At 37.8% G+C, this 26,597-nt stretch overlaps 1 protein-coding gene across 2 annotated transcripts in view; it reads right to left on the reverse strand.

Moving 5' to 3' along the window:
• Positions 1–26,597, reverse strand: part of EPHA3 (EPH receptor A3) — a 176,339-nt gene that overhangs the window by 114,505 nt on the left and 35,237 nt on the right. For both annotated transcript variants that reach the window (XM_077174600.1, XM_054654880.2), the window contains exon 3: positions 8,617–9,277. In XM_077174600.1, coding sequence (XP_077030715.1) covers positions 8,617–9,277 — 661 coding nt within the window. The remainder of the gene's footprint in view (positions 1–8,616; positions 9,278–26,597) is intronic.

Below are 26,597 nucleotides of genomic sequence, written 5' to 3' on the forward strand. Positions count from 1 at the left end.
CATACCTAAATCTCAGAATTTCCTCTTACAGAGATAAAGGGGCTGGTCAGGTTAGGTGAAATTCTGCCTACGTGACCTCTGTATAGGGTAGCAAAACATCAAAGAACATATTTAATATTTGACTTTAATATGTTTGCCACACTTTAGCTCTTTTCTTAGCTCAGCTGGGTAACAGATGACCATTTCAACATATTTTACTGCTTTACTAGAATCACCTCAGAGATTTTATCTTTTCTTTTTTTTTTTTTTCTAGGAGAAGGAAAGACAATTTTTTTCTTCTTTAAACAACAGGTTTTTGTCCCATCCTCATTATGGGGGAAGACAGGGGAATGGGACACACCAAAAGAAGTTTTATTTCTAGATGGGACTGCACTGCTGGTGGAAGATTTTTGGTCACTTGTTTAGTGACATTTTTTCAAGGTAAGAGCTGGGCACTTTAAGTAATTTATTCTTTTATTCGCCTTGCCTTAAAAATCTCTGCCACATCAAAAAGAGTCGGTGTTTTGGTTTTTTTATGTAGAACTAATTATTGAGACAAATTATTCCCCTCTTCCAAATTGGAGGATAGATGAATTCTCCATAAGATTTTGAACTCCTGATGACCACCCTATTCCTACTGACCACTACTGTTTAGGATGAGCATGGGCAATTATTAATTTAATGAAGTTTCAGGCTATTTCACATGCTCAATTTACTGAAATTTAAGTATGTGAACAAAAGCAGTGTCACTTAAGTGAATTACTCTGCTAAAAGCATCTCTAGTCAAATGTCAGACACAGCCTCTAAAAACATATAGTAATTTACTTGAAAATTTTGAAGCAATCATTCTATAAAACTTTGATATGTTTTAGAGTACAGAGAGTGGTCTGCATATGGCTATGAATAAACAGTGTATTTTTTAAGCCCCTCACCCTCTTCTGTCAATTAACCATCATTGTTAATAAAAAGTATTATATAAAAATAGCTAGAAAAAAGTACTTCTAAAAAGTCTAAAAAGTTAAGTTACAATTCAAAAAAGCACATGGATTGGAAACACCAATGGCAAGTAAAATGCCTTATTTCAAACATATTGTTGAAGAGAACTGTCCTGTATCACTTCTGCAGCTACTCAGGCCTGGCACAGCATCAGCTTTTACCATATGGCTTTTCCTTCCCTTGCTGAAAGTGAATCTTCCTGTCAAAGAGCAGCTGTTCTAAATTATCACATCAAATTTTAACCTTACAGTAGACAGGCACTGAACCCACAGAGCCATGACGGTGGAATAGTTCACCTCCTTGACCTGGGAAGGATTTGTCATCTTTCAGGGCTATCCCTGCCTCAGAACAACACCTACACTAATTGCCAGGGTATCTGATACTTAAAGCTGAAGCCACAAACAAATTCTAGGCAGTGAACTTTCTCTCCCTAAACAAGCTGTGTGAAGTCCAAGTTATTATTTTCCTGTCATGCTGTAAAGAATAACACTGAATTTCAGACAGAATAACAGAATTTAAAATGCCAGGAGGATGAGACACTACAAATGAACTGAATGTTATTGAGTTTGTCATCCAAGAAACAGCAAATGTTGCTACTTCTCCCACAGTCTGAGTGTTTCAATAAAGTCTGCTATCAATTGCTGGTTATTTAGATGTCTGCCAACAGCGTGTTTTGACAACATCTTGAGCTTCACACTGAGGAGCAGCAGACTCAGAGAAGATTCTCCTCATCTTGTACTCATCTTTCAAGATGGTCCTTACTCTGAGAGCGTTTTCAGAGCTGAGTGTTATCAAAACTCAGCTCTTGCTGCAATTGCTCTCTATTTAAAGCCTAGTGCCAGCTGCCAGGGGTAATGCAAACCCCTGTTAGTCTTTGTAAGTCCCGCTCTGGAACTAATAAGGGATTGTCAAATGGTTCTATAAACTCTGCCAGTGGCAGGGAAACCAATGGAAGAAGTTTTCAATAGAAAAAGTTCCCTGAATTCCCACTGACAATGCAACCTTCACGCAACTCCAAAACTAAAAAATCACCCAAGGCACGGTGAGCAAAATGTGCTGAGGATGATACTCAGTATTTAGTCTTTAATCTTTTGAAAACCTCCAAAGAAGGGAACCCATTCCAGTGAAAAGGTTAAGGAAATACCAGCAAGATCCCTTCGGATTCTCAGTGACAGACACCCAGGAGATTTCTGCAGCAAAATCCTGCCCATAAATTCCGTGGTAGTGCTCTTGAACGGGTGAGTGCCAGAGAATTAAGGCAAGTATTTCTGTGTGGATAACAGCAAGTAAATGTTTCAAAAACTTAAATTGGAAAAAGCCTGGGTTCCAGTGGGATGTTTGAGGAGTTTCCTTAGCAGAGTTTGGAGTGAGGTGGTCATTGAAAGCAGGTAAGGGAGACAAGGAAAAAAATGCCAACACACCCACAAAGTGGCAGAACAAACACTTATAAAGTGGAAACATATCTGGGTTAAACAAACATACAACTGTATTAAGTTGCATTTTGTGAGTCATTAGCACGTTTGCAAGTATTTCCATTATTTCTAAATGAACCTTTCGATTTCCCACTGGGTTTCAAATACAAAAATCCAATTTTAAATTATCTAGTCCTGCCATATTTTGACACTGTAGTACTGAACAACTTGCAGAGATGTATTGCTAAGTTTTCTACAAACACTCAACAGTAATGTTACTTCAAGCTCCTAATCACTGAATGTTAAAAACTTTATAGTAATGTTTATAATCATGTTTTTAAATACTTCTAACACAATCTCCAAGAAATTTAGTAAAGGCTCTTTCAAGAAACTAAAAAGGGCTGAAAGAACACTTTTCTTACATGTATGAAAGAATGTGCATAGTATTGTATCAAAAAACCCCTCTTTTCCAATAATTTCAGAAATATTTTTTCTTCAGGATATGTGAAAAAAATCACAACATTGTGCCCAATAAATTTTGCCTTAAAAAGTTGCATTTTATATATCTACTAGGAAAAAATTGGAGAATATTTTCCAAATTTGTAACAGCCAGAAAATATTACATAAAAAGTTGGCTGGGATCTTCAGCAAGTATTGAATACAATGTAATTCTTCACCCTATAAAAATCATCTGGACATCTTCGACATAACTTTTGTAAGAGTTAAATAAATTCTAGGCTGGAAGGTAAATCCTTCACTGTTGTGCTCTGTTTATGTACTTACAGAATATAAAGTGGATCAAAACAATGAATATTTTACAAATAAAGTGATTCATAATTTATAGCTGCTGTCATTTTAGTTTACCAGCTTGAAAGACTAAAAGTCCTTTTAAAAAGCATCTCTCCTTCTTTTTAAAATCAAAACAATACAAATCAAAGGAATAAAAATACACTTCAGACCTCTGCTTAAAAAATTTGAATCCCCAGCTTTTTCAGATTTCATGTAAAAGGAAACTTTTTGATAGCTCCATTATTATATTCTATGATCTCCATATGATCAGTGCCTATATTTTATTAAATATAATTACTCCTGTGCAGAGTCTAAGAGTTAAGGCCACACATTTTTGCAGTACAACACATCCAAGCCACTCAATTAATACAAAGGAAACTTTGCAGTTGCAAAAAACATTTGTACCTTCTTTCTGTTTTCATTTGCACAAAATTGAGTAGTTCCTCACAGTATCTTTTTCTCTTTACATGCAAAGTCATAATTTTTTTCTTACTGATCTAGAAAAGTAAAAATTAGATTTACTTATGCAGAAGCAAAATGGTTATTTAAAGCATAGAGGGAAAAAAGAAGTCTGGAGAAATGCTTTGCTTCCTCGGTATTAATGATGTTTTAAATATTTTTACCTCAAGTGCAGCAGTCATTCCACTCAAAGAATTAAGCAATGGATGTGATGGTTCAGATTTAGCAGCCACAGATGGCATTCCTTTCATATCTCCAGAAACTCAGAGAGAGAAACATGATTTAGGAGATGCTCATTGCACATGAAACACTGAAAAATTTAGTGTTAGGGGAAATTTTCTGAAGTCATTTTTGCAATAACCAGGCACAGTGGGTGAATTATCCTTTCCCTCCTCTACCCCTCACTCGCTTTTTTCCCATTCAGTCCACCTGATTAATAGCTAAAAGTTAAACACATAAGGGAGAACTGTTGGGTTACATTCTTTTTCCTTCTGGCTTTGTTATAGAAAATGTATCAGTCACTCATGATTAAAACTTACAACTTTATTACATAGCATTACATAGGAAATTTACAGTTCACATTTACTCAATTCCAGCAACTAGAATTTAGAACCATACCTTGAAACAACACCATGCAGAAAATGTTATTTGCCAATTTAAATTTTTCATTTGATAACCAGAGCCAGAAAATTTCGTTTTGGTCTAGAGGGTCACCTGTTGGAAGCCTTCAAAAGAGCATTCAAGCTCATGGTCCCACATGGATAAACAATTGCCCACTGCAGGCTTGCTAATTAAATATACTGTAATGAAAAATAACATTTTTCATGTCCAACTGGTCGTCCTGAAGTGCATGAAACCAACAGAATAGACACATTCAGGATGGAAAAGATTTAGTAGTTCAAACCTGCCAGTGCAGGATTTCCTTTATCATCTGGTTCCTGCAATTTTTTTAAAAAACAACTCCTGAAATGAAGCTTCCATTATTTCCCTGAGGAGCCTTCCAGATCATTACAGAACCACAGATAGTTTTTCTGCCATTTATCTTACATTTTCCCATTTATTTTGGTATCCCAACTAACCAAGCTTCAGAGAGTGAGACCTATTTCTTCTATAGTGCTCAAAATAAAACTGAATCAAGCTTTTCCATGTACAGATCCCTCACTGGGCAGGTGATGTGAATACTCCTTTTTTAACTCAATCTCTGGGCTGTTCCAAACTCTAAGTCACTGTCTAATCTCTTGCACTTGAAATTTAAATAGTGCACACAAGACTCATTGCCTTTTTCATAAAAACCACATTGTTTACTTTGAATATGTACAGTGGCAATCAAAAAGGATGAGGTACAGAGCAACCAGTCTGTCCTTTAAAAAAGAAGGCACCAGTAGAGGGGAAAAGCTCAGACAAGAGGTATTGGAGACATCAGACATGAAAAAGGTCTTGAAATTTGTTCATATGGAAGATGAAAAGGGAGCAGTTATTTCCTCACTATACAGGGATATGGGAAACCCTGTCCCAGTGACTCTAAGAGAGAAGGGTTAAACACAGCAAGAAGTTATGGTTTCCACACAAGGCAAGATATGGCATTCATTGCCACAAAAATTAAGTGATTAAAAATATAAATGAGTCAAAATATAGACAAATTACCAAGACACTGGTCACTGACTCTTATTGTACATAGTCTTTCTTGCAAAATGTGTCTTAAATCTTAAAAAGTCAGCAGTAGATTGGCAGAAGCTTCACCCGGGAAAGCACCACTTTTATTTAGTTTCTTATACTTTCCCTTAGTTTCCTTAGAAGGATTCCATTAGTCACTGTCAGAGAAAGAATATTAAGACAGATCTAACCTGATCTATTCTTCCTGTTTGATGGGGAACAAATTGAAAAGATGATTTTTTCCTTGTTGACTGAGGATCAGGATGGAGATTACTAGAAAGCATTAAACTCAGTGTGCAGTTCCAGCTAGTTGGGGGGTTTTCCCCCTAATTAAAACACACTAATTCTAAAAGAGAAGATGCCAGGAAAATGTAGTTTGGTCAAGTGACAGGAAAATATATTTTATAAAAGACGTTGTGAGGAAGAAGGCCCATTCAACCATGAAATATTAAAATAAGATTAAATAGACAGGATCACTGTGATGCTAAAAAAGCTGTAATATCAAACAGCCTACAGTGTATGATATATACCACTTTAATTAACTAATATATATATTAATTAAGGTGAAAAATGGATATGAAAGTGTGGTTTTCCAACTTGCTCCCCAACACATCTTACTTTACTTCAGACAAACTCTAATCCCTCCAAAACATCGAGCAGGTGCACAAACCTTTGCTAGAGGAGGAATTAAATCTTAAGCTGTTAACCTCAAGTGTATCATTTTTGGGAAATCTTTGCTCCACAAACACACAATAAGGAGGAGAAGGATGGTCACAGTGAAATTCTTTAGCTGACTGACAGGTAGGGATGTTGCTGCTGTACAGGAAAAAATCAGTCAACAGGATCCAGAGCAGAACAATATTCCACCCAGCAAAGAACCCATCAGCTGAGCTGGCTTTTCATAGCTTACACATAAATGTGTTATAAAAACATGCAGCAATAACAAAAAATGGTCTGAGTTTATGTTGACTTTTCCTGGTTATGCAGAGAAAATAAAGCAGTTAAGGAAATTGGTGATATTTGTGTTATTTGGGAGGCCATGACTGTTCCTAATTTTCCAACTACAAAGAAAAGCTGTTCTGAATGTAATTGAAATAGGCTCATCTTACACCATTAAGGTCCTTCATTTTAGTTCTCAGTGATAATCTCCTGTTAATGCAAAATGACATTGTTTATGAAACCAGCATTATGGAAACAAACAAAAGCAGAAACAGTCTGAACACAGGATCAAGTAGTAATTTCTTAAGATCTTGAGAAGGTCTTAAATGTTTTCAGCCACTGGGAAGACAATAACCTCAACTACTATTTATTCCTTTAGATTTCAACTAAAACTTATTTTTCCTAAGTTATGTCTTCATTCCAGTCCAGGGTTGTAACACCATTCTGAGGTTACATTGCCACAATCCCGATTCTACTGCCCTTTCAAATGACAAAAAAAAAACAAAACAAAAAATCCCAAACAAACACAAAAATCCTTAAATACCCTAAAAGATGGAGCAAGAGAAGAGAGAAGAAAGAGAAAAGGAAAGATGCAGGAGCAGCCTTGATTCTGAGGTCAAAGCTGAACTGGTTTTCTGAGTTTTCCAAATCTTGCTGCGCCACCGATGCCAACAAATGTTTTTGAGGTTTTGAGTTCCTGGTTTTAAAGAGCCACTTCAATCACAGCACACTGAAAGGATTTGATCAATATGACTTCCAATAAAGGTTAGCAGAACAGTCTATGTCAAAAAAGAATAAACCAGAAGGACCTGTTGCTATTGTTAATGGCTTCCTCATATAAAACCCCCTTGATCAACAGTGAGTGATGAAGGAAAAAAAAACAAACCAGAAAAATATATTCATTCTATGGTCTGATTTTCTCTGCAAAACTCAGTAGGAGCTGCCTTGCCTGCCCCAAGCATTTGAGAACTTGTTTTTAATAAAAGTTTAGTTTAATTTATTTAGCTTTATTTTTGCTCAGTTGTAGTCTCTCTGCGCTCATGTGTGACTGAAACTCTAAACCAACAGCTTCCAACCATTTACAGGAACACAGGCTCTGTAGCAAGCAAGAGTATACAAAGAGGATAAAGGATTCACTCATGTTTTAGCATTTCTAAGTGCAGCTGTAGGAGGCCCTTGATAAAGCATTTCTGAACAATAAAATATCCTCCCCTGAATTCAGCTCTTAACAGAAGAGCTTACTTTGTTTTTTTATAAATAACAGTATCTAACCCCAGAAAAGCATCCTCAGACCTGGCTACTCAATTTAATCAAGGGCAAAAGATTATTTAAAATCTACTTAAAAGAAAAATCAAAGGAAGAACATTCTTACCCCTTCCCCAGATGTCTACCTGTCATTTTCTGAGAAAAAGTCATGGCTATGGTTTGTTGGGTTCTCAGTAACTCCCCAGTTACTGAGAATATATTGTTTGACATAAGCATTGCAGATTAAAAAGGAGTAGGCACTATCTCAACCAGGTTCAGAATACTTTAAATTTCTGTTCTACACATACACACACCACATAGTAAACATCTCTGCTATTCTGCTTCCAACCATGGGATTTCCAGACATTACTATTTAAGTTTTACTTATGTATTTAACTGAAGATCCTTTGCCACAGCCAGTACCCTTCAAGGCATGCTGTGAAAAGACTGAATCAGCACAAAGCTTCAAAATGTAATTTTATAAAAAGCATAAAAATGTTAGTTGCTATCATCTTGTTTAATACTAAAATTAGTAAATCCAACATGCATATCTCTAAGATTTGAAAGAGCATTTCTGTAAAAAATCCAAATCCCCAGTGTACTCTTGTTCTTGGGAGCATTCACATAACCACAGTTTGCAGAAATCAAAAGTTTGGAGAAAATTGAGTTAAAATACATGAGTATTTATGAATAAACTTTAACTATTAGTACTCCAAATGTATCTGCATTTAGTAATTATGCTACAGGAGCAATACCACATGGTTTTTACCAACCAATTCCAATTTATCAACACAGCTCATTAGCAAAAGTCATATATTGAGACACAAAGTATAGAAGACAAGAAGACACTGTAAAAAAATCACTTTTTTCATACAAACATTTAAGAAAACCACTGTAAACTGGAAGAAGGTCCAAGAGTGGTAAGAGAGGCTGCACAATGTGTTACTAAAAATCAGCTGTTGACTTAAATACTTCTAGCAAATTACGTTATTGACCAAACCCCATTTGCATGGCAATTTTCCCACCTAACTGATAGATATTTCTGCAGGGATCTAGAACCTGGAGAAAAGGAGCACAACCCAACACAGGGAGCAGGGGGAGCCCCAGCTCAGAGCAGAGCTATGGGCACGCAGGGCATGGTTACCTTGGCAGGCAAAGCCTCTCTCCTCATAGCCAGCGTTGCACAAGCACTTCCCGATGGGCACCAGCCACTCTCCCTCCGTGCTGCAGTACATCTTGGGGGGCTCCTCCTCCTTGGAGTGGTTGACACAGGAGCCCCTCACCTCCACCAGCGACTGGGAGTCCATGGGCACCGTGTCTGGGAACATGGCCAGGTTCTTGACGGTAAAAGGGCACTTCTTGAAGTAGACCCGCACCGACACTAAGGCAACGCAGGCGCCCACGTCCTGGAAAGCCAGGTAGAAGCCCTTCCTGCTGATGGGCCCCACCTCACGGATCTCCGTGTTCAGCTTGAGGATTCGGTCGCCGAGGTCCATCTGGGTGAAGCTCTCGTCGGCCGCGATGGTGTCGATCTTTGTAAACTGGTGCTCCTTGAACTTGACCGAGTGGTCGTCATCAGACTCCATGTAGTAGAGGTTGAAGGTCTCTTTGCAGGTGCCCAGCACCAGGGGGATGCTGTTGCAGTCCCTTAGGGTGAACTTGAGCTCCACGTAGATCTTCTGAGCCGAGTTGCGCGGGATCCAGTTCGTCCGCAGCCAATTGTTCTGGCTGTGATCCATGACATTGCACACTTGGTAAGTTCTGATTGGAGTGTAATGCTCGTCAACACCGCTGATCTCTTCCCACTGGATTAACAAAATAAAAAAAGAAGAAAAGAAAATGTTTTTAGATTAATTATTATACCAACAAAAATAATATTTAGACCAAAAGCTGTGAAAAAGCAAAAAAGAACTTTGCTTGGGCATCACTATAAAGTAAACAACAAGGTCTGGTTGAACCTCCTCTTACTTTTTTCTAAATAAAAACTAAAAACGTCTTAAATGATCACAGAATTCCCCATTAATAAGTCAGTTTTTACCAAGTTACTTCAAGGTGGATGAAAGAGATGCTATAGCTAGTTTGCATTACTAAAAACCTGTGATTTCCTAAACAATAAGCAGTGCTGTCCTTTCACCCACAATTCCATGCCTTTACAACAGCTACACTCACCTCAAATGGAGGAGATCCTCAAGGACAACACACATTTGCACTGTTAGAACCAGCTTTATTTCTAAGATTAAACAAAAGCCAATGGCTCCAACTGAAATTTCATACAGTCACAATAAAATGTTACATTTTTATATTCATTCAAAGCATGACAATTGATTTTCCTTGGGATAAATGTACTCTGGACAAGCAATAACTCTGGAAACTGAGTTGAGCTGGACTAAGACATACAACCAATTTACCATATCTTTATTAGTTGGTTCTTCAGTGGACTACATAGGCTGTGACACTGGAATGATTTTGGAAGAACACAGGGTCGTGATTTGTTTTTACAGCAGTCCTCAGCTGACAAACTCTCTTGACCCAAAACATGAAGGAAGGGGCTTCCTACTTGTGAATTAGTCACATACCAGTCCTACCTGGTGTCCAAAGTCACAGTTACCAAAGAGGAATATTTACCAATCACAGGAGGGAAAAAAAAAAAAAAAAACACAACAACCCAAAAAAACCAACAAAAACTGGAGAATTGATGTCAGAAGTCACTGCCACTCCCGAGGAAGGGACACAAAGAAGAATTTCTACCAGAAAAACATCTTCCCTCAAAACTCAAGTCATATCAATTTTCTATTTAAGATCTCAGTCTAATAATTATTTGTTTTACATAAGCACCTTTTGTTACAGGACTTTAGTGTAGTGCAGACAGTAGGAGAGGAAAGAACTATTCCCACTATAAAGACAAAAACCATGGTGCAGAAGTGCTTACAGTTTCTTGGGTTTACAATGCGTGTATATCACACACATATACAAAGAAAGGAAAAAGAAACATGGACATATCAGAGTAGCATCTGAGAGTTCTCAGTCTCAAGCCACTAATTTAAGGAAGTTTTGATCTGACTAAGAGCTGGTCTGCACAATGAAATTGTCCACACAGTAATGAAGATGTGATTTTAAGCCATGTCATTAAACCAGCAGATAAAAGCAGTGTAAATACTCTTTCCTTTAATTGAAACAGAGTTTACTGCAATTCACTTTACAGACCTGACTATACACAAGTTTTATCTCTTCCTGACTAGTTCAACAGAGTTTAAAACACAATCTTGGATGTGTCTACAGCAACTGATATGCTGCAGCATGCCATAACAGAATCTACTTCCAAAAAGAGCTAGCAGTGCAGGGACTTTTTAAATCAAAATTACCACACGGGAGCCTATGGCCACTTGAGAGCTTGGCACCAGCCACACATGGATGAGCTGCTGCCTGCAGAAGAGGCAGCTGGACCCTGGCTCCCAGCCTCTGCCAGCTTCCCAAAACCGAGTGAAGGACCCTCCTCTGACAGATGTCCTTGCACAAGCACAGGCCCTGAGCCAACGATCCAACCCTGCCTCAAAGAGCCATAATTGCCTCCAGTGAAGCTGGATGCACTGATTTATCTGCAGCACTTACCTGGACAAATAAATACTGAGTAACAACACCTGGATGAAACTAGATAGGATTAGATAATGAAACCAAATTTCACAGATATTAAAGCAGCTTGCACTGATTCAGAAGTCATTCAGTGGTTATCATTTCCATATAATTTCCAATCAGTTCTATTTTAAATGTCCAGAGGGAGATAGAGCCAAAACCAGGAACTGGCACAGTTTAAAACATCTCCATAGCAAGATGTTAGTTTTCTGAACAAGTCTCATGATAAATTTTTTTGCCAGAAGCTTCTTATCCAACAGACTTTTGAATGTAGATATAGGACTTGCATAACAAAGGCAGTATCATTACTATGTTCTTCATCCAGAAGTTTCAATTAATAATTTAATGCAATTATAATTTCAGCAATTTTCAATGAAGATCAAATTGCCTGGAAGTTTGTGTTAGTCTACTTACATAAACAACAAAATTTTAGATCTATCATTTAATACTACAGAATTGCTGAAGGGAAATGCCACTTTCTCAGTGCTAATTTGATTAAAATACTTTAACAGTTATAAAACTGTGGAGTTTGTACTTATTTCATTTGAAAAAGATTAAATAATTCACCAAAACTACAGGAAGAGCATTCAAATCCCAACATGTACAACATTTGAGTACATTTGGGAATTCAATAATTATCATTATCAAAGTAAAAAACAAGCAGTACTTTTGCATTGCTCATACATTGCAACTCTTCCCAGTAAACCTCTGTATTGCCATTTAAAGGGATCTTAATGGTAAACAGATAATCAAGAACATTGAGGGTTTTTTACTAAGTAAGGTTTCTCAAACACCTGTATTCATATTTGTTTTAATTTTATTTTGGTACTTGCAATCCATGTGTTCAACTTGCTCTGCAAAGTTATAGCAGTTACAAAACTTCTTTTAAAAAATTTTTTAAAAAACAAATAGAGAGAAATTCTCATTCCAGGGATGAAATTAAGCAGGGAATATAATAAAACAGATGAACAGGGGACAGAAAATCCAACAAAAGACTTGTGGGTCAGGATAAGGAGAGGGAGAGATCACTCACCTGTTACTACCATGGACAAAACAAACCCAACCTAGGGACATTGGCCTAATTTATTACCAACCAAATGACACTAAAGTGACAAATAAAAACTAAATCTTAAGCAGCTCTGGTCCATGGAGCATTACACTTCAGAGGTGTCCCAGCTGGAATTTCTTTCTTTCAATACTGTACAAAACAAATGGATATTTATCAGTCTTGGCTATTGTTAGAGAGGAAATTAATAGGCAAGTCCTAAATTCTGTAATGATGAAATGACAGGACTATCCTCCTCCAAGCCCAATAGGAATGATAAATTCAAAATTTTATAGGAAGATGTTTATAAAAAAGTGTCAGGGACTCCAAGACAGAATGAAGTGGGCCACAATTTTTGAATTCATATTATTACACAGTATTTATGTCATATTCCCCTGATGCCTTCAGGCACTTTCAATACTTTTGAAGCATTTCCAGAAGTGCCATAGCACCACTCCCTTCCCAGCATGTAATCTGGCTTTTGGAAAATGTTCTTTTGTTGGCTTTTCACTTTTTTAAATCTTCTTTGGATATTGTTAATGACAGGAAACAAGAGATTGCTTTCAGTGGTGGAGAAAAACCTCCAGATCCCCAGTGAGAGGGTCTAACTCATGTCTCTGAGTGACAAAGTTGGGCCAAAAAGGATTTTCTTTTCCAAGATCTGGCACTGTGCTGGACTTAAGGCTTTAGTTTATTTCTTGCAATTTCTTTACAAAAGGAAATGTACAGAAGTGAATGTAGGACGTTTCTAGGATGTCATGAGAAGCCTCAATGAAAAGCTCCCTCTCAATATAGGAATCTAGGACATGAGTGATCTCAATTCTTTCATCCTGCCTGTGACATCATTTTTTGTGTCTTTTTATTCATCATAATTAAAAAAAAATCTGAATTACAATAAGAAACAGAGGGATATTTTGTGATTTACAATACAACATATATGCAACTGTGTGATTGCAAAACAACCCCCATTTTTCAGTCAGCATCATGTTACTATAAAACTCTTTAACTACAAAGTATAAAACTCCAAATTGAGATGAGCATTAGAATAGTTCAAGTCTAAATAAAAAAAGAACTTCCTCACATGCTGTTTAAAAGCTTAACAAAATAGTAGCTGGATGGAAGAGCTCTGAAAGGTTGCTATTAACAAAAACCCTGTGATGACCATATTATAGGAGAATGCATTCCAGGGCAGCTCATCGGTATGGAAACTTTCCTCATAACATCACCAAAGATGCTGATTCAAGGCCCACAAATACTAACCAACTGAGATCAGAGGACAGAGAATGATCTGATTTGGGATTTTAAGAAACTTTAAAAGTACCATGGAAATTTTTTTTCTGCATTTGACATTCAAAAATCAATGAAATTACCTCAGGCCACTGGCTCTAGCCAGAGGTTTTCAGTTTTTTCTAAGCTGTAAATGGAAGAATAAATTGCATTGCAAGAGTTTTCTGATTAAGTTATACACACAGTGAAATTATCATTTCCATCACATAAACCTTCATAAGACACAGACTGTGGTACACTCATAGCTTCAACCTAAAACTTGGGTTTCTTCATAGCTAAGCAAAAGAGTTTCAGAATTACTACCAAGACAAAATATTAATATCTTGTCTGTTGAGTGCTCAGGTGACATGAGAAACTCATTTAGAGTATCCAGATACTAAACTTCCCCAAGAAAAACTGAGGTCTAGCATTTTACCATACACCTAGCCCCAAATTTATCCCAAATTATCCAAACCAGTCAGATCTGTGTTCCGTGCAGTTATGCTTCTGAGCTTTTAAAGAATTGTGAAATAAAATAAAATAAATATTATAATAAATAACTGTCTTACATAAGCTAAGCACACATAAACAATATTGAGAAAGCAAGAGTGCATACCTTATCATGGGAATACTCAACTAATAATCAAACCAAATTGCAGAAAGATGAGGAAAACCATCTTTTCTCCCCCATCTCTACTTGGCAGAGAGAAGAGTACTTCATCATCAAATTTGTAAGGACAGCTGATTCTCACCCATCAGCGAGCAAAAGCCTCTTAATCACAGTGAGGTAAAAAGGTCACCACAAGGAGGAAAACATCTGACTTCCTAACAGACATCTGAATCCAGCATTCAAACACCCCTTCAGAGCTTGGACAAGAAAAGCATTTACAGCTTCATTATTTTTTTTTCCCTAAGCTATATATCTCCTGGAGAAGGAGGTTTTAATCTTATTTCTCTCACAGGTTAAGCAGATTTTCTGCAAAGTTCTCAGAACAACAGTCCCTATGGCTCAAATCTGTAGTGAACAATAATTTTTTTATAAAAGAACCTTTCTCCACAGGCACTGAATAAACTGGGTAAGATTCAGCCTCTAAGTGTGGCTGTTTCAGAGATGGAAATGTATCCAAGATAGATCTCACACATCTGTGGATGTGGCAGTCTGAAGAAAAAAAGTGTCTTCAAGGAATTATTTCACACAATGTTAGTTAGGACATTTAGCTCATAACAATCAGCTCCTGTAAATTTTCAATACTAACACAAATGAAAACTATCAGGCTGTCCATCACCATCCTCTGCTTCACCTAAAGCACTACTCAGCACCAAAAACTGGATGTAGCCACCCACACAGGCAATGATTACAAAGAAATAATCAGGACACCGTCAATGAAAAGTGGGAAGAATCCACTTCTCCAAACTGTTTGCTGGGTACCTAAACAGGAATATATCCCTCACCCATATTTATGCCTCAGTTTTCTAACAAATAGATGAGGAACAAATTAATAGTGGGGCGATATTTTTGTTACTATTTTAGCTATTTCTAGAACCATAACAATGATGCCTGTATTAAAAAAAATAAAAATCAAATAATAAGCAAATGCTTTCAAAAGCATCAGCAAGCAGGATTTTTTTAAAAATGAAATCATTACTTAAATGGGAAAACAACACCACAACAGAGAAAGTGAAAAACACCTGTGGCACAAGAACACTTAAAAATTCACATTTGAAAAGCCCCTGCAGTTTCTTGTTTTGGATTTGCCAGCAAAACACATAAACAAAAAAAATATTTACATCAAAATGCACAAAACAGGTGCATAATATAGCATTTCCCTGCTAGCCAGTCTTTCAGAACAATGTATTTTTACACAATGCCATTTCCTAGAGAAATCCCAAACCACCCCATGTTCTCCTATTGTCATTAACACAACACTCAATGGAAGTGAAATTCAGTAGTGTTGTGCTGAATGTAACTGTAAAAAGCACCAGCTGGCTATATTAGAAATGGCAACCTTCCAGGTCTCAAATGTCTTATTTATATACAATGGAATCCTTCCAGCTGTTTAATATTTAGGGCTAATAAATATAATTGGCAGTACTACTGCACAAGGGCAAGGAACACAAATCCATATAAAACTACTTCCCAACAGAAAATCTCATTTGTTCTTAGATGATTAAACCAAAGAGGGATACAGAGTTCTGAGCAAATTTTACATAGCATACTTTTTTTTCCCCTTTAATCCAAACAGTATTTTCTTGTTTTCTAAGTGCAAAACTGAACAGAAAAAAAAAACAAAAAAAAGGCAAACCAGGCATCTTTACTCCAGCTGCTCCTGGAGCAACATGTCCTTCAACCAGTGCCTTGCACAGGCCATGAATAAAGATAAATTGGCAATGTAGAAAGACAAGAAACAGCAATGTTGGATCCAGAACACAGTCACACCACACCAGCCAGTCCAGAGGTGAGACTTATTCCCAATTTTGTGCAGGACAATTTTACCCCTCTTGCAGGAGCAGATTAACCCCTTACTGAGCAGGAGGTGAGCACAACACAGCTGAGATTGGAAATGTAAAGTTGTATGCTGTAAAGTTTGTGTGCCTATTTCCAGCTTTGCAGCAGATTTGATGATGGCAAAGCCACCCCAGCGTGGTGTCACCCCAAAGTGACACTGCAAAGGTTCCTGCTGAGTGGAGCAGTCTCCCTCCAGCTCCAGAGGATCTCCAATTCCAAGGAGCTGGGATTTTACACAGCCATCTTACTGGAAAAACTGAGGAGAAGTTCCAGGATCTCTGGCCTCCAACACAACAAAAGCTTTAAGATCTCAACACTGGATGTAATACTGCACATAAAGGCAAGAACTGTGACTCTGCCCCTTTTAAAGACCTTGATTCCACAGAAATCTTCAACTCCCAGGCACAACCCAGATGGGGAGCTAATCTAGAAATGGAAACCTTTAATTTAGGTGAGTGACAGATAGCTAATGCTTCATAGCTTCATGTGAGGCAACAATTTAATCTGAAAACTCAAACAACTTCCATGACAGCTGGAGCCCACAATCAATCCCATAAAAGGCTGCTCAGAGTAATTACCATAATTTAAAGGTATTTGGGTTATTTTGGTTTTAACTTTGCTCAAATGGCAATGTTCTTTTTATATCATTTATAAAGGATATACTATCCTTATACTTTATATATGTTCTCCTTATCTCTATTTGTATCTTTTCAGCTGGGCAATTGTACATTTACATATCTCCATGTTTCCATCTTTAGAATAACTTCTTAATAACTACTTGAGGAGGCTTCCTTTTCATTCATGAGTTTATCCTTTCATTGAAAATTGCATTCTTCAGTAGAGGCATTTAAATTATACTATGATATTCTTCTGAGTTGTCAATAAAATACATTTTTCCTTCTGAAGTTGCCTCTTTATTCTTGTAGAGGGCAACACACCTAAAAGAAAACAGCATCTGAAATCCTGTCTCAGCCATCACACCTCCCCTTTAATGACAGCAAGCCAAAAATAGTTATGAATATAACTGAAAAGCATAATATTTATATTGTTTCCTCCAATCCCTTGCTTGGGAAGTCCTGCAAAAAAGGCAATAAATAAAAATAGCACACATACTACTTTTTAAATATAGCTATCATATAGGGTCTTGAAAATTAAACACATGCTAAAATCAGACAAGTCATTATGTTTAAAAGGCTAAGTTAAAAATACCTCCAAAAAGGTAATTATTCTTTTGTCAACTGCTGAGTCAAAAGAGAGATGGTAATTATTATATTTTTACTGTAACTCTATGGAAATTAATTTCCTCACCATACAATTAGGAAAAGTTAGTTCTGTGCACATATTTCCAGCTATTCTAATTGAAAAATATGTTTAATACAGGAACTCATATTTCATTGGCATTTCATATTTTCTAAAGATAAATTTGTTTCAGTTGAACAAGAAGAAAGTAATTAGACTGGGAATTCTGGAGATAGTCCAGATATCTTCTCAACCTCTGGCTGAGACACTCTTGATTTCTCAAGGCTCCTAAAACATTATTAAACAATTACTTTTCCTGTGTCAGGCTAGGGATGAGAGAAGAACTCATGCCTAATTTAATATGAGATAAATAAACAGAAGTAACTCAAGCAGGATTTTAACCAAAGATTCCTGAGGAGCAATGGCATTAGCTGATGTTCACAGTCCTATAGTGTAGCAGTAAATTGGAGATACATCGTTTTCTAAAATTTCTGTTTGTTACTTGATAAATTGTCCACACTGAGAACTACAAAAAAGCATGCCACAAAAATATGTAGTTTTACCTGTAGAAACAAAACAAAACAAAAAAACCCAAAGTCAACCAACCATAAAAAAACCCCAAAAGTTATTCACACTTTTACAGATTTCAGGTGTGTTCAATTCCAATCTTGGGTAAACAGAAAGAAGCTCATTAGATAAAGCAGGTGACAAATATACAAACAAACACTTCAAAAAAAAATCTGGTCACAGGTCATTGAAAGCCCAAGGAAGAGCCAAATGTGTCTTGGAATAGGACACATCCAATACTAAAAGGTATTGTCATATTTTAGAGAAGGCTCACAAAGAACCTCAAAGTCAAATCTCATTAAATAGGTATATTTGTGTGTGTACTTGCTCTGTGGGAGGTTGAGAGACATCAACAGGAACAGAAACTCCTGAGCTATAATCCTACTCACCAAATTCTTCCATTAGGCCTTGCATGTAAATATGAGGCTTAAATTTTATTTTCTAGCTTACTATGGTACAGTGGAGTACAAAATGCTTCCAGAAATGCACTACAGTAATTATCAGTGGCACCAATACCTTACTGCAGAGATTAAACATGGTTCAGAGAATTACCCTAAAGATGAAGAGTGTTCATTAGCTGTAATGCCAAAAATAGTTCCATATACTACTTTTATTTCCTCAAGCTTCATTTCTTGTCATAAATGTTGGATATGAAAACACTCAATAGTACTGCACTGCAAGTTTGGTATTCAAACACTCAAAATTGCCTCACTTCTAGGTCATGCTGTTAGAAAATAAAGTTAAGTTTTCACTGCTCTCAGTAAGACACTGATTACATGCACGTGAAAAGCTCAAAATGAAAACAACTGCACAGGAGAGAGGTTTGTTATTTTTTAACACAAAACACACTAAATATAAATGGAAGTCTGCTGGGAATGTGCATCAATAAATGTGTGTTTGACTCGGTTCTCTGCATTTGGGAGTGCAGAGAGGAAAAAAAAATCAGACAAAGATTTCAGTGTTTTATTTATTTTGCTGGATTGTGCTCCAGAGGTGAAAGTTTACTCAGAACCAGAATACAATGAGCCCCTGTATTTGCCATCCAGGTAGCCTTGCAGAAGTAACTACATGGCCTTCCACATGTCCTGACAATGACCTCCAGAGGAATGGGTGAATCACAACCCAAAGGAGGACAGACAAACCAACCTTCCCCCTATCTCTGGTCTTTTCCTGCCCCCTGTGTCAAATGATTTATGTTTCTGATAAAGACTCAATTTCAAGGCTCTGAGATAAGGCCTTCACAGTCTTTCTGGGTGAGTTAAGTCTTTGAAGTCCCACAAACCAGAGATAAAAATTACATTTTAATATATTTGGTTAGACAAGCTACCACGTGTATGCAACACTCTTTCGGATCTTCAGCTTCAGTCCCTGGCTTCCCAGGGTCCCACTGAACATGTTGTGAGAGTGCAAAATCAAAGCCCACAAAGAACCTGAGCTGTCAGGAGTCCCTTCCATTGCTGGCATCAGAATTCTCCCCTAGAAGATGGATGGGACCTAGTGAGAAACCCAGGACATGAAAACACTTGGAATGTGCTTCAAGCCACAGGAAACGGGAAAAATCAAGTATCACTGCTGATTTATAATCCATGAAATACAAACAGGAACACAGATTTACTGATAGGCAATGAAGTCCAGAAGTGCATTTCAGAGTTGTTTCATATTCATATTTTATGTCCCAGAGCCAACATCCCAACTGGGAATGTTTTGGAAAAGGAGAACTCCAGCTTGAACTGAACCAACATGCCACTTAGAGCAGCAGAAAAAGAGATGGAGAACATAGGAAGCTGATAACCATAACAAGAGAAGTTCTATTTTTCAAGTGATACTGAATGAAATTATTGCTGATGAATCTCAGAGGTGCTGCATCCAAAAGCAAAGGAGTCAGGCAAACAAATAAACCATCAAATAAACATTATTTTTAACTACACCAAGCCTCATATTCCATATACCAAAATTTCAAGTGTAAAGACTAAGATTTTTGTCACGAAAACAGCAATTTGTGCCCCAAGGATACCAAAAACGGCAATTTGTTCATCCATTTCAATTGTCAGGAAAAAAAAGAAAAACCAAACTATAAACCCACAACATACCTTTAAACTCATAGGAGTATTTTATGCAGGTGATGTTAAACACACACTTTATACCTAGGAGTTTTATAATTTATGCATTAAACATTCTGGAATATTCCAATCTGCTAATTTTAGATGCAATATTATTTTCTACTAAATGAGAAATTGTGTTTACTGTAATTACACTGCACTTATTTCACTCCATAAATAAGAACACTTCCAATAGAAAAATCATTTTGTTGCCATTATTGGTAAGACTATTATTTACTTAAATTGAGTACAAAAAGTCAGTGAAAAAGCTGAAAAATCATTTTTCACATGCCTAAATATAATTTAAATGCATTTAACATTTCATTCACTATATACAGAGATTTTGGAAAGAAAATAATAAAATACTATTTATATGCTTACTGATACCACAGTTTTAGAAGAAATTGCTTAGACTTAGAACTTCTGCTAAACATAATTTATGTGGGCAGAGAGTCCAAGAAGTTAAAAATATAAGAACTCTTTTTTTTAAAAAATAGTAAGGCACAACTTTTTATTATAAAGGCCATACTCTATATATCACATATACTTATTTTGTATTGTAATTTCTGTCTTTAATTAAAGCATTTTTGACCTCTATAAAAAATGATAAATTGTTTGTATTGCTCTGTCTGGGACATTTTGGATACGAGCTTGTATTTCTCAAGATGGTCTAATACAATGTTCTAAAGTATAAATTAAAATTCACTGCCCTTAAGAAATAACCACTGTCTGGGTAAGGCAAAGTAAAACAACACAACAAAATACCTGGCTAAAATGCTCTCTCCATCTGTGTCTTTTTCTTGTGAAGAGTACAGAAAAGTGCATCTGACCTCTAAGCACCACATGGAAAACTGAACTTGCACAGTAAGGGAAGTCATGGCCCTACACAGCTTAACTGCTGATTCTGCTCTATCCTGCTCCTAAAGTGCCCATTCTGGGAGCTGGTAGGAGGAAAAATCTGTCTGCATGTCAACCTAGCAAAAACACACCAAAAACAGAGCACAGGTAATAAACCAACCAAACAAACAGACTTAAATAAAGACACAGAAGTGGCTGCTATGATCAACAATCACGAAGTGTTAATGCCAGTTCCTAGGCTGGGACAGGAAGAGAGGGATGGAGAGTAGAGAAATCCTGAGGAATCAGCCTACATCCCTGTGAAGATAATTGAAAATGCAATCCTGGGAATCACTTCTAAGCATACAAAGGACAAGGAAACCATCAGGAGGAATCAGCACAGTTTCACCACTTTCTCCCATAACAAGCTGACAGAGAATCTGAGAAAACACAGTTGAGCAGACAGGGAGGAAACTGAATAGCCAAGTTCAGGAGGCTGTGATCAGAAAGTCTGGCTGAAGGCACCCCAAGAGTCCAATCCTGTTCAACATCCTCATCAATGGTCTGGGTGATGGGGCTGGGAGCACCCTCAGCAGTTTGCTGGTGACACAAAACTGAGAAGAGTGGCCAAAATGCCAGAGGGTCATGCTGCTACTCAGGGGGACCTTGACAGGCTGGAGAGATGGGCTCAGAGGAGCTGCAACATGTTCAGCAAGGGAAGTGCCAAGTCCTGAAGCATGGGGGGAACAATGTACCCAGAACCTTTCCTCGGCAAAACTGGACTCCTGTGCCACATCATCAGCCCACCATGACCCAAATAGAGTAAAGAGACATCTAGAAACACATAATTGCTTTCTAGACTGTTTCCCCTCTGTCCTGGGGTGACTTTATGATGCTGAACTGTAGCTCCATTCATCTGTTTAGCCCAGAAATAAGTTTTGCACCTTTAAGATTGGTTCTGAGAGTGAAGGTAGCGAGAAGAAGCGCGGAGCTTGTTTTCAGAAACTGCACTCGTTCCTCCCCATTCCTGTGTTGTCTGCAGCATGGACAGACAGCAGGACAGAGCTCTCCTTTGCTTTTAGTTAGTTTTAGATAGCTGAGGCAGAGAAGTTCACTGGACTGTGGTTTTTCTTTTTCTTGGAACTGATCAGAGCTGCTCTGGACTGAAAACCCAGAAAACATTGGGAGCTCACCCCTGTGGCCCAGCAGGCCATGGCATTTCCAGCACCAGAGGGACTGATAACAAACTGAGCCAAACTACAGCTCACAAAGGGGACTTGCTGAGTTTGCCATCCCTTCAGAACAGCGAGAGATTTTCCTGTTTAATATTATTCATTTTTTATGCTTGTGAATGCTTTGCTTGTTAAACAGCTTTTTCCACTTTTCTCCAAGGAAATACTTTCCTGTACCAGTTGGTGAAGAGGCCACTTGAATTTGTGTTCTAGAGGAACTCCTTTAGAGGTTTTCTCCCAAATGTGCCCTAAACCAGGACACCCTCCCAGGATGGTGTCACTCAATACACTGCAGCAAGGATCCAGCACTGCTGCTTTCCTGCATAATTCACAGCCACCTCACAGTGATTCTCAGGAGAGCCCCCTGAGTGTGGCACAAAGCATTTGACCGTGCAGGTGAAATTGTCCATCTCAGCAGCAGCAAAGCACAGCAAGCACAGCACAAACAGCAGTGAAAGTCCAGCCCTGCAGGTGATTTAAGGTTAAATCAGTAACTCAGCAGCTGTGCATGCACACAGGTCACAGAGTTGCTTCTTTAAATGATGATGAGAGGACTCCCATTCCAGCCAAGCATGAGAAAACAGAATGTGCCCTGAATACCTGTGCAAGACCTTTTGTCCCTACATAAAAGCACTTTCCCAGACACCTTTTGTGATTCCTCAGACCCAATGAGAATTTTCTGTTCCTGGAGCCTGTACCCTAAGGGCTCTGTCTCTCCATCAGCAGGGAAGGTATCCTCACTCCACAGCAGGAACACCACCTCTGTCAACTATTTCCAGGCTATACCACACAGCCACTAATTTAAATAATGTTAATTCAATCATGACAGTGATGCCTTGTGAAGGTTGCCCTAGAACACAGGTTAGACAGGGTTAAAGTAGGGATTTATTAAAAGGCCTCAATGGATGCACCTTGGGCAGCACAAGATCCCAGCCAGGGCTGCACCCAGGATGAACCAAAATGGTCCCAAAATGCACAAGCACTCACGGGGTCTCTCACTTTGATCAGTTCTGCTCCATTCGCATCTTGCAGCTTGTTGTCCAGTTCCAGCTTTAGCCCCTGCAGTCCCATCCTGCTTGTTTTTCTCTCTCCAGCCCATGCTGTTTGTGCTCTTGGGCCTGAGATTTGGATCATTTGTCCTTGGTCCCCAGCTAGAGGAGGAATTGTTTTGTCTTCCTACTCTGTGAAGAGAACTCACCATCCCCTAATGTGAAGCTCAAAAGTACACAGTAAAACAGCACAGAATCTGAAAAATGTAAAAGCTAAAAGCTGAGGCATGAACAGCAGTTCTGGGGTGACAGCACATGTGATCTGAGGAGGGAATCAAGCAAACCTATGTCACAGAGACAACCTAAAACCCATGCAAGTGTTTCTGGTTTATGATCACAAAATGCAGCAGTGACTTAAAATTAAAAATTTAGATAGAATTAAAATTATTTAGGATGCATTAAATTACAAATAAACTGAGATTTGCACAATAAAGGCAGATTAGCTGTGGAAAAAGGAAGAGATCTCAGAAATATCTACTCTAAAAAGTAGGTCACCTGAAGAAAAAAAAAAAGTTTAATGTTCCTGAAAGTGAGGTAATGGCACTTTTTTTGTAGCAGACAAGTTCAGGAAAGTATTTTTGCTGCTACTTTTATTACTTGAAAAGTCATAGTACTGAGAAGGACCAATTCCATTGTGAAAGGCATAATAGGAACATGTAAGAGTGACTCATCTCTGCCCATAAGGAGTTTTGTTTGAATGGTAGATGCTATTTTATAGCACAGATTTGAGAGAGAGGGCCCCATGCCTCTCCACAGTGAATTATCACAGCAGAAAGAATAGAACATTTCTCAAAACAAAAGTTCATGTTTCATCAGACTAAACAGTATCTGTAATGTCCTGGTTTAAAATAACTACAAACCAGAAAATTCAAGTGAACTTTTCTGCAACACTCGAATACAAATCTCTGAGCACACAAATGGAGTGAGTCATCTTTTAATGACATTATTTTCTGAAAATAGTGGTCTGAGCTAAGAAAAGGGCAATCAAAACTATACAGAAATTCCAGCCTTTGACTGAAGTAGTGAAGAAAAATTGAAACAAAGAGTCATAAGAACATTTAGTGGAAAGCATTGTTGGCTTTCATTGGCTAAGAAACAAAAAGCCAAAGAAGTCTGTTAGGAAAAAAATTAACTTGATTCTTTGTCTTACACCCAAAAAGGAAAATACTAAATATGGAACAATGTTAAACATCTATACAAAAACCCCTGAGATCCAGGAAGCTATACCAGTTTAAATTACCCTGTGCAATTTTTTTGTTTCACTTAACCAGAAAGTTTCAAACAATCCAAAATCTTACTCTTTTCCTGCAGGAGTCATTTAAAAAAAAATTAAAATGCATTTATCTTCCTGAAAGTTGGTAACTGCTGAACACAACTGTTACATAATGCAGGAAATAGGCAAAGAAATATTCCCTATGCTAATTTTGTGTCAGCCCACTCACACTCTCCCATTTATTTTCCAATGAGGAAGAACTGGTTTCCTTAAAAGTAACTTTTTGTAGTATTCTGTTGGGTTTGTCTTTGCATGTTTTCTGCTTGGTTGCCCTTTTTTTAAGGGGAGGAGTGTGGGACAAGCACAACTCAGCAGCTCCCAGGTGATAGGAACCATTTGCCTGCTCCCTTGGACAGCAAGCCCCTTTAAGTCCATTCTGCACAAACAGACCCCTAACAGCCCTGCAATTATCAGTAATTTCAATCAAGTGACCAAAGGAAAGGTTGACTTGGAGAAAAAGAAAGCATGGCAACCAATTAATGTGTCAAAGTAGCCCTCTGCTCTGTTAATGAAACTTTAGGAAGGACACAAAAGTGATTTTTGTTGTCCAGGCTTGAGGACCAGCACTGAGTTAGATTAAATAATTCCATTTTATTTCCCTGGGTGTCAACGGCACCTGAATACCTCTGCCAGTGTCCCCTCTTGCCCAGCAGGAAACTCAAAATATCTGAAGAAGGAGCTCGTGGCACAGCACTGAACAGGAGGGAGACACGATGAACAACCTGGTTTTTCAGTTTAAGGTCATATAACAAAAAACATTAAAAACCACCAAAAAGCTCAGCCCAAAAGCCCCCCCAAAAAAACAAACAAACCCTCCCAAACCAAAACAAACAAACACAAAACTAAAACCAAACCAAAAAAGAAACCCAACCCAGAAAACAAAAAAGCCAAACCAAACCAAAATCTATTACCTAACCCTATTCACACATCCCACACTGTGCAAATGTTGGAATGCAGAAGAAAATAACCTTTGAGGCAGCTATTCTCATGCTCAGTCAGTCTATGGACAGATTCAGATACTAACAATAAATAAGTTTATTCCCTTCAAAGAACGTGTTGTTTTCCTCAAAAAGGTTATTGCATTCTGCTTCCATCTGGGAAAAAACAGTACATTGTTCAATCCTGTTGCCTCAGAGAAATTATTATTTTCAGTTTGTTTTTTATGGGAAAGGAGTACACTGCAAAAAAATAATAATAACAAAACCAATAACTCCAAATTACATGAAAATCTACCACAAAGATTTTCTCATCACAAAGAAAAATTCACATGAAATACTGTTCAAAGAACATACAAAACCCCCAAACAAACATTCTTCCTCTTCTTATTTGGCATAAGAGCACTTTTTTCCCTCAGAAGACATCATTCACCTTCATTAGTTTATATCACAAAAAAAACCCCACATTAGATATATTGAAGTGATTTGTGAAGAGTAATTTTATAGGTAAAGAGTAAATTACTCTTGTTCCTATGACCACCTAAAATCTAGTTAGTTTTAGGACCACTGAAGTGTCTTTCCAGACTGAATTATTTTCCTAATTAAATCTAGTAAGCTTCCCATTTCATTACATTGAGGTGTGGAAATCCACCTGTGCTCCAGGGTGCACAGACATGGTGATACCACCTAATTCAGTGATTGAACATCTTCTTTCCCACAGGACACTCAAGTTCTAGAAAAATGGGAAATCCTGATGAATGGCAAGATCTGCTCTGGATTCTGATACTTGTGGAGAAAGAGAGTTTGAACACTGTAATCCAGATTCTGGCCACAGGTCAAGGGTCCCCTTGATTTGGTAGAGTGGAATGCAGCATCCTCTTAGCTCTCTCTTAGGACAGCTGTTCTGCAGAGAGAACACCTGGGTCAGCTGCAGGAGCTCAGCAGTCATGGGAAAAGGCAGAATCCAGAATGAAGAAGACAACAAGAGAGGATCTGAGCAGCAATTCAAGAGACTCTGAATTGCTCAGGCTTTCATTCATTTCACCTTTTACTTCTACCATCTTTGGCATCTAAGATAAAAATAACCCCTGCTAGGTAAATATTTTGTCTGAGTGAACAAGGTGCATAGGCAGTGAGGCAGCATTTAATACTTGAATTTACTTTTATTTAAGTTTCTGGACTAAAGGCTCTGAACATAGAGTGATTGCCCATGTTCTCTTTCCCCAGCCTCATCCCACATCAATACCAAGCAGCAAATACAGAGACCATTGAGATGAAAGAACAAACAAAACTCTTCAGTGATTTTAGGTGATTTGGACACATCTCTCAGAGAGGTTTATAAGAAAAGTATCCAATCATGCAAACTTGTTATCACAGCAGAGCTTCTCTTAGGAACAGAGATTTTGCTTGGATAGGCTAAAAACTCCTCTAGACCCATATTCTGCCA

The sequence above is a fragment of the Agelaius phoeniceus genome, chromosome 2 (assembly GCF_051311805.1).
Source record: "Agelaius phoeniceus isolate bAgePho1 chromosome 2, bAgePho1.hap1, whole genome shotgun sequence".
In the NCBI taxonomy this organism is placed as follows: Eukaryota; Metazoa; Chordata; class Aves; order Passeriformes; family Icteridae; genus Agelaius; species Agelaius phoeniceus.